Source organism: Sardina pilchardus, chromosome 6 (genome assembly GCF_963854185.1).
Source record: "Sardina pilchardus chromosome 6, fSarPil1.1, whole genome shotgun sequence".
Classification (NCBI taxonomy): domain Eukaryota; kingdom Metazoa; phylum Chordata; class Actinopteri; order Clupeiformes; family Clupeidae; genus Sardina; species Sardina pilchardus.
The window spans coordinates 36,092,449-36,101,059 of NC_084999.1; the positions used below are offsets into that span (position 1 = coordinate 36,092,449).

The 8,611-nt window shown below is 39.3% G+C and overlaps 1 protein-coding gene across 1 annotated transcript in view; it reads right to left on the minus strand.

The window, feature by feature from the left end:
• The window catches only part of LOC134083363 (uncharacterized), a 54,580-nt gene extending 46,378 nt beyond the window's left edge, over positions 1-8,202 (minus strand). Inside the window, exons 1-2 of the mRNA XM_062539692.1 lie at positions 7,468-8,202; positions 6,884-7,057 (exon numbers count right to left, since the gene is read on the minus strand). Of these exons, the coding sequence (XP_062395676.1) occupies positions 6,884-7,043 (160 nt within the window). The 5' untranslated portion in view covers positions 7,044-7,057; positions 7,468-8,202. The remainder of the gene's footprint in view (positions 1-6,883; positions 7,058-7,467) is intronic.
• Between the last annotated feature and the right edge of the window lie 409 nt (positions 8,203-8,611).

Sequence of the window (8,611 nt, forward strand, 5' to 3'; positions counted from 1 at the left end):
TGAAATGCAAAAATAGATAGATAATGTAGATATGGTTACTAAGGTGTAGCTAGGGTAAATATGGTGGTTGCATAGTTTACAGAGAGTTGATAGTGTGAAGGTAGACAGTTTAAAGCTGAAACATTCCAGTTCTAACTTAACTAATGATTTCTATTCATGTTAAAATGTTAACTATGGTAACAATGATAACCAGGTTGATTGGTTAACTTAGCTACTGATTTCATGCAGTAATGGTAAAAATGTTAACTATGCTAACTATGCTCACAGTGTTAACCAGGTTGATTAGCTAACTTAGCTAATGATTTCTAGCAGTTATGCTAAAAATGCTAACTATGCTAGCAATGCTAACTATGGTAACAATGCTAACTTAAACTAACAATGCTAACCAGGTTGATTAGCTAACTTAACTGATGATTTCTAGCAATAATGCTAAAAATGCTAACTATGCTAACAATGGTAAAATTGCTAACAATGCTAACCAGGTTGATTAGATAACTTAGTTAGATGTTTTTTTGCAGTTATGCTAAAATGCTAACTATGTTAACAATGCTAACTATGCTAACCATGCTAACTAGCTAACTTGCTAGTGAGGACTTTTATTTTGAAACATTTGTTGCTAGGGTATCCATGGTGGCCACTATCAGTAAACAAGAAGTTACTGCAGTATAATCATGTTGGTTGCTATGGAAACGGTCATAAACGCTTAATTTTAATGGTTGCTATGTTGGTTGCTAGGTACATGGAGGTTTCGTGTAGTTGACTGGAGGCATACTTGATAACTGACAGTTGGAATGGTTGAACAGTTAAATAGTTGAGTAGTTACAATGGTTAAATGATTTAATAGTGTATTATTTATTTTGAAACAGTTGTGGACAGAGGAAGTAGTGAAACAGGATCTGTAGTCTTAATGAGATTGTATGCTTAAAGCCTGAGACAGAAGGTGCCTCTCATATAGCGTTTACGCGTCCTCTCTCGCTCCTCACTGATCTACATAAAGAATGATGGAGCGGCAACAATGGGATAGTCTAGCCCTTCTTCTATCTTTCTTTATGTAGATCATTGAGGATCGAGGAGCGAGGGAGGACATATAAACGCTGCTTGAGAGGGACACACAGTAAATACTTTAAAAGTTGTATGTAGATAGTCTAATTAATGTTGATAGACAGAATGTTTAATGGATGTTGATAGGCAGATTGTTTAATAGATATTGATTGACAGTTTAATGGTGGATGAGTGAATGGTCTGAAGAAGATGAATGGATAGAAGGTTGGATGGAATGTGCCTTATATTCTTGTTAAGAGAGACACTGATACAGCTCTCTGAGAGTAGTTGATACAGGTGTAATCAATTTAACTGGCTAGTCTTAAGATAGCCAGAGTGTATATTCTTAAAGCCTGAGACAGAGTAAATAATTTTAAAGTTGAATGTAGATAGTCTAATTAATGTTGATAGACAGAGAGTTTAATGGATGTTGATAGGCAGATTGTTTGATAGATGTTGATAGACAGTTTAATGGGTGGATGAGTGAATGGTCTGAAGAAGATGAATGGATAGAAAGTTGGATGGAATGTGCCTTATATTCTTGTAGAGTGGAGAGACACAGCTCTCTACTGAGAGTAGTGGATACAGATACAGGTGTAATCAATTTAACTGGCTAGTCTTAAGAGAGCCAGCCTGAGACAGAGTAGATTGTTTAAAAGTTGAATGTAGAGCGTCTAATTGATGTTGATAGGCAGACTGTTTAGAATGGGTGAATGAGTGAATGGTTTGAAGAAGATGAATGGATAGAAAGTTGGATGGAATTAGGAAGACTTATGTTGATACAGTTGATACAGGGGAACAGAAAATGTAGTCTCAAGAGAGCCAGCCTGAGAGAGAGAGAGAGCTGCTGCACCTGGACTGGCCACCTGGCGTAACATTCTAATTGCTGCCGTGATGTCATAATGAGCAATGTTAAGTCTATGGGGAAATTGTTAATAGTTTTTATTTAATAGTTCAAAAAGTATAAAAGTTACAAAGTTGAAAAATACAAAGCACATATGGCATAAGCAAGACCTACGCAACGAAGTTTGAATGAAGTTTCTACGTTTAACGGTTCAAGCTGAATTGCGAGCGTTAGAAGAAGAAAAATAATAAGAAGAATACTAGGAAGAACAGTACAGTGCATTTTCATGCACTGTAATAATAATAAGAAGAATAGGAAGAACAGTACAGTGCATTTTCATGCACTGTAATAAGAAGCCTAGGAAGAACAGTATAGTGCATTTTCATGCACTATAATAAGAAGATATCGGATAACAGTAGAGTGCATTTTCATGCACTCTAATAAGAAGAATAGGAAGAACAGTACAGTGCATTTTCATGCACTGTAATAATAAGAAGTAGTAGAAGAAGAAGAAGAAGAAGAAGCCTAGGGATAACAGTACAGTGCATTTTCATGCACTGTAATAATAAAAAGCCTAGGATGAACAGTACAGTGCATTTTCATGCACTGTAATAAGAAGAAGTCGGATAACAGTAGAGTGCATTTTCATGCACTCTAATAACATTACAGCCGTTAGAGACGGGAGACCAAAAATAAATGGGTCAAAAGCAAAACGATTAGTCGACTAAAAAAATTGGCGTCGTTTCATAATCGATTAGTTCGATTATGTCGATTAATCGCGGCAGCACTGAATGTTACTGCAGTATAATCATGTTGGTTGCTATGGAAACTTCATTTTAATGGTTGCTATGTTGGTTGCTAGGTACGTGGAGGTTTCATATAGTTGACTGGAGGCATAGTTGATGATAACTGACAGTTGGAATGGTTGAACAACTGAAATAGTTGAGTAGTTTCCATGGGTAAACGATTTAATAGTGCATTATTGCAGTGAGGACTTTTATTTTGAAACAGTTGTGGACAGAGGAAGTAGTGAAACAGGATCTGTAGTCTTAATTAGATTGTATGCTTAAAGCCTGAGAGAGAGAGAGCTGCACCTGGACTGGCCACCTGGCATAAGATTCTAATTGCCCTATTATGATGTCATAATGTAATGTTAAGTCTATGGGGAAATTTTAATCCACAAGTTTCCGCCGCCCCGTGATGCTTTGCGCGAATTGTGGGCTTCGCTTCCGGTTGCTACGAGATCGATGTAAACAATCACCGTCTGTCATTCATTCATTCATTAGGCTACAATGTGGGAACACAACCTCACCGAGTTAAAAAACGGCATTATAAATATACCTTTGCCCTCCGCCGTAACTGGATGGGAAGACGAAGTTAAAAAATGGCCAAGGATAACTTACAGCAGCATTTTTTCGTACTTTGTTGAGTCTGTGTCTTGCGATGGTAAGGCAATGATGAACCTAAAAAGCTCCGAAGCTTACCAGTATTTACACAGCGAGAAAGTCGGGCGAGTGTGGCTAAAAGAGATGACAGAAGACCTAGTCTACTTAAAAGCTGACATAGAGCCAGGTCAGAGCCTTAAAGCAACCCATCATAAGGCCTGGGTATTGGTATCAAGGACAGGAGTGATACAGACAGCAGGCTGTTCATGTATTGCAGGGCCAGGACGATCATGCAGTCATGCTGCAGCAATACTATGGAAGGTTAGTAATAGTACAACGAGAGTAACATGATCTTGTAAATGTGTAAAAGTGTTAGGTTTGTATAAGCCAAAAAGTCTACTGTAACAAGGGGACGTTTGCTTTAATTTCTCATATGATAATGATGTGACAGTCTATTGCAAGCTTAAGCTAGTGTCTCAAGCTCTGCCTTCGTCCCCAACTAGCTAGACAGGGTAGCAAAGACTGAAAGTCCAATGCAGAAATATTTGAACTATTACTTTAATCTTCGATTCAATTGATTTCCATTCTTGTAAGACATACAGTAAAATAAACAGAAAATCAAAAACACGCCCTTGTTTTCCCGTTTTCTTACGCCTTTGTCGCCTTCTAATGAAACTGTACACAAAAAAGGATGCAACGATTAGCATCAGCCTAAAAGAGATTATAGCTATCCGTTATGCAGCATCTATTTAGGCTACATCCTTTCACACTATTAAGATGAGCAACAATATGCTACGTAGTTCAAAAAAACATTTATTCTACATAGTTCAAAGCTTTTCTGTACTGAGCCTTGAGCAAGAACGTGTTTAAGCATGACAAATCTGTGTATGAGAACCGCAGGGTGGCAACACCACGTAGGCTATTACACCCCATGACAGCTGTCAAACGATGACATCGTTGCTCAGTTGTAAGCAGGGATGTAGTGGAGGCCAAACGCAATTTCAGAAATAGTTTATCCACCTCTCAAAAGAGTTTATTCACTAAATGCAACTTTTACCAAAAAAAAAAAAACCACCCTGTATTATCCACATTCACAATATATCATCAACATGCTACAGGAACCATTTAATAGCTTACCACTGGTATTGATATAAACATTAGACAATAACCTCCACCATCATCAAACACGTTCTGAATGCCTTTTTAAAAAATCGATAGCGCATGACGCAGTCCACCTCTCCGAGATCACAGAATTTATAGTTACCCACCTCTTATTTTACTACATCCCTGGTTGTAAGTAAGATCATTTGGTGAAATACTTCATGATTTTGAGACACTAGCTATAAGACTATTTAGCATAGAAGTTGGTTTAGGATGTGATCAGAAAATGTGAAACCGTTCCTTCTTGTAGGTTGAGAATGCAGTCAGGCAAGGTGAGACAGGGACAGCATGTACTGATGTGCAAAGGAAATGGAATAGTGGTGCAAAGAAGAATGTAGGTCTGGTAAAGGCAAAACATATCAATTTTAGGCGCCACAGACCCCAGAACACATATCCCCACCCATCAAGGCAAGAACAAACCAATTCCATGCCATCTCCCCGACTCTTCAGAAACCATGAGGATTTCCGAACGCACATCAACTCCTCAGTAATGGCCCCACTCTATCAGCTCCAAACTAATGGTCTTATTCAGCTTGCTTACAGAGCAGATGCAGAGAACAGTACAGAGCCAAACCAACATTCAGAAATCAGAATTGAGAATCACACTGATCATAGTACACGTCTAACATGTAAGAAGTGTTCAGCGTTTTACCAATCCTACATTGCTTTATCCCCCAATCAACTTTCTACATTGGAGATAGAAACAAAAACCCAGAGTAGGTCACAGGTGTGGCATGATGCTAGGAGACTGCGTCTAACTGCAAGCACAGTGAAACGAGTCCCCAAACGACACACCACAGACCCCCAAAAATGTCTTAATGAGCACATGTACCCCACCTTCACTGGGAACGCGGCCACAAAATATGGCTCTGAAAATGAAGTGCGGGTCATCACGCTACTTGAGAGCAGAGGGCATGCCGTGCACAACAGAGGCCTTGTGGTGCATCCTGACCACCCCTGGTTGGCAGCCAGTCCAGATGGTATCCTTGATGGGACAAAACTTCTCGAGATCAAGTGCCCCTTCAAGAGTCAGATGTCTCTTGAAGAACTTCTCACTCGGCCAAATGGTGACATCAAAATCTTGGATGATGGAAAGTACCTCATTTGTCCAAATGGAAGAGCTGGATACTACCTTCAGGTAAACTGGATTGTTTTCAAGGGCAAGATGTACTAGCAGCATTATTACAAGAGATAAACAATATAATGTGAGCTAATATGCATAATTTGGTACCAATTAAATCTATTTTCTATCATTTTAGACACAAGTGGCTATGATGTGCTTAGGTCTACAGAGCTGCAAACTGGTTGTCTGGACACCAAAGGAGCATTTAGAACTGGACATTCCATTCGACAAAGATTACACTGACAAACAAGTAGAGCAACTGGAAACATTTCATTTTCAACATATGCTTCCCAGGTTGGCTGATGATTTTGGAGGAAAGAAACTACATCTCTGCCCCAAGTACCTCCAACTTTGTAGTTAATCCACATATCACTTGGTAATGTCTCACTCTGTGAGATGCAAACAGTGGTTCAAATACATTTGCAGTACAAATTTTACTTAAGTAATAAAACAATTCATCAATAGAAATAAATAAATGTATTCATATACAAGATGTTGTGTAAGACTATGTAAAACATTACTTGCTGGAGATAAGCTCTCCTCTCAGATTCACAAGAGCTGCACAAATCTGAAGTATCTTATCAACTTTAGGAACTAAGCTTATTGGCACAGTTTGTGACAGGATCTTGTACACTTTGAGACGCCGGATAGCCCGTTCCACATGAATGCGTACATTTGCTATCCGTCTCATCTGAGTCACTTGTTCATTAGTCAATTGGCTTTGTTTGCGTGTAAACGCAGGTATGACTAGCCTTACCCTCCTTTCCTCAACAAGATCTCTAATTGTGAACCCACGGTCCCCCATCACCACATCACCAGGACGTAAATGATCGAGAAACCCTGAGTTCTGTGTAATATACCTGTCACTACACTTTCCACCTGATGGAGCAATGGCAACAAGGTATTTAACAGTGTTACTTGCATAGTAATGGCTGTAAGACTCTGAGCGCGAGTTTAGGTTTTTGGCTTTTTGCAGAACACTCTCTGTGCAGTCAATGATACAAGTTACATCAGGGAAATGTTGCAGAAAAACCTGTGGCATCGTTGATCTGATTGTGTCACGGGGCATCCATGGAATGAGGTCTTTGGTGTGCTCAGCAAGGACATCTAGCCAATGCTTAATTGTTTTACTGACCTGACTGGCTGATATTTCAAAGCGCTTCGCCAAGTCAGCCAGAACAAAGTTCTGTCTGAGCTTCATAAGTGTCAACAAAACTTGGTCTTGAACTGGCATTGTTGATGACTGGGGCGCAAAACCTTGTATACAGGAGACAAGAGTGTTGAACACTATCGGAGTAATCCCTGTGTAAAGCTGACAGTCTTTATCACCTTTCAATGTAACATCTGCAATGGACAGAGGGGCAGGGGCAGGTGTGATGGGCATGTCACATGTGATGATGGATCCTTTAGAGTAGGTATGGTCCTCCACAGCTGGGTCCATCCACTGTGTTTGGGCATCCTTGAAGGTCTGAGGCTGCTCAAAATCCATAACATCATCTTGGTCTGCAAGTAATTATCAGATGGAGACAGATGGAGATAATTGGATGAGGGCATTGCATTGGTGTACACTAACAGCATACTGTATCTAGTCAATGTTTTTATTCCCTGTGCCCCCTGTGTCAGCTGACACTCAGTAGGCCCAGTAGCCTACTCTAACCACTGACCTATGACATGATGATTTGATGAAAGGAAAGCCAACACATTGATTTAGTCTACGTAAATAGGCTAGCCTAAATCATTATTTCATACCATGTCATTTAGCATTTTCAAGCTAATCAACCAGTTAATTATTAAGTATAAGTTCACACATGTTTAAGTGCAGAAAATCAAGAATGCTTTTTATCACCGTGAGTATAGCCTACTGTATGCTACCGTAATATTAAAAATATATATAGCCGTCAAGCTAGGCCTACCTGTTGTTGCAACTTCGCTGTCAACGATCCTGACAACTCTTCTGCGTTTCTTCTCGGGTGGCTTCTCATAACCCAGATAAAGGGTTGGGTAAGGGTTTTCTTCTGTTGGGGTTTTGTCCACAAAGTGAAACGAACAGACATAGCAATATTTCGGAGGATGTTTTAAGTTTAGGTTTCTCAGCCAATTTCGTTTAGCTTCGTCGTCGTCATTGGGCAGTGGATGGAAGCAGTACCATTTCGGGCACGAACACTCTTTTTTCTTTTTTTGGCTTATGGTCAAAACACTCCGATTTCAACCAATTATTTAGTTTTGTCCGGTTGTAAGTACATCTGCGAACGGCACACGTTGTTCCCGAGCTTTTTTAAAGCCATAATAGTATATCTAGCAACAGCAGCAATGTGAATAGCCTGCCAGCTGATCAGCTAAAAACACAGCTGAGTCTTCAGGTGCGGGCGGCGGCAACACTCTACCGGAAGTTTCGCCCACAAACGTTTCCCCAGCAACCACCCCAGGAAACTTGTGGATAGTTTTTATTTAATAGTTCAAAAAGTATTAAAGTTACAAAGTTGAAAAATACATAGCTGAAGTCACCTGACCTGAATTGCACGCACAAAATGCGTTAGAAGAAGAATAACTAGAAATGCAATTCCAAGGAATTACCAGTGCATGAAAATGCAAAAATAGATAGATAATGTAGATATGGTTACTAAGGTGTAGCTAGGGTAAATATGGTGGTTGCATAGTTTACAGAGAGTTGATAGTGTGAAGGTAGACAGTTTAAAGATGAAACATTCCAGTTCTAACTTAACTAATGATTTCTATTCATGTTAAAATGTTGATTAGCTAACTTAGCTAATGATTTCTAGCAGTTACGCTAATTATGCTAGCAATGCTAACTTTACTAACAATGCTAACCAGGTTGATTAGCTAACTTAACCGATGATTTCTAGCAGTAATGCTAAAAATGCTAACTATGCTAACAATGCTAAATTTGCTAACAATGCTAACCAGGTTGATTAGCTAACTTAGTTGATGATTTTTTGCAGTTATGGTAAAAATGCTAACAATGCTAACTATGCTAACAATGCTAACTAGCTAACTTGCTAGTGAGGACTTTTATTTTGAAACATTTGTTGCTAGGGT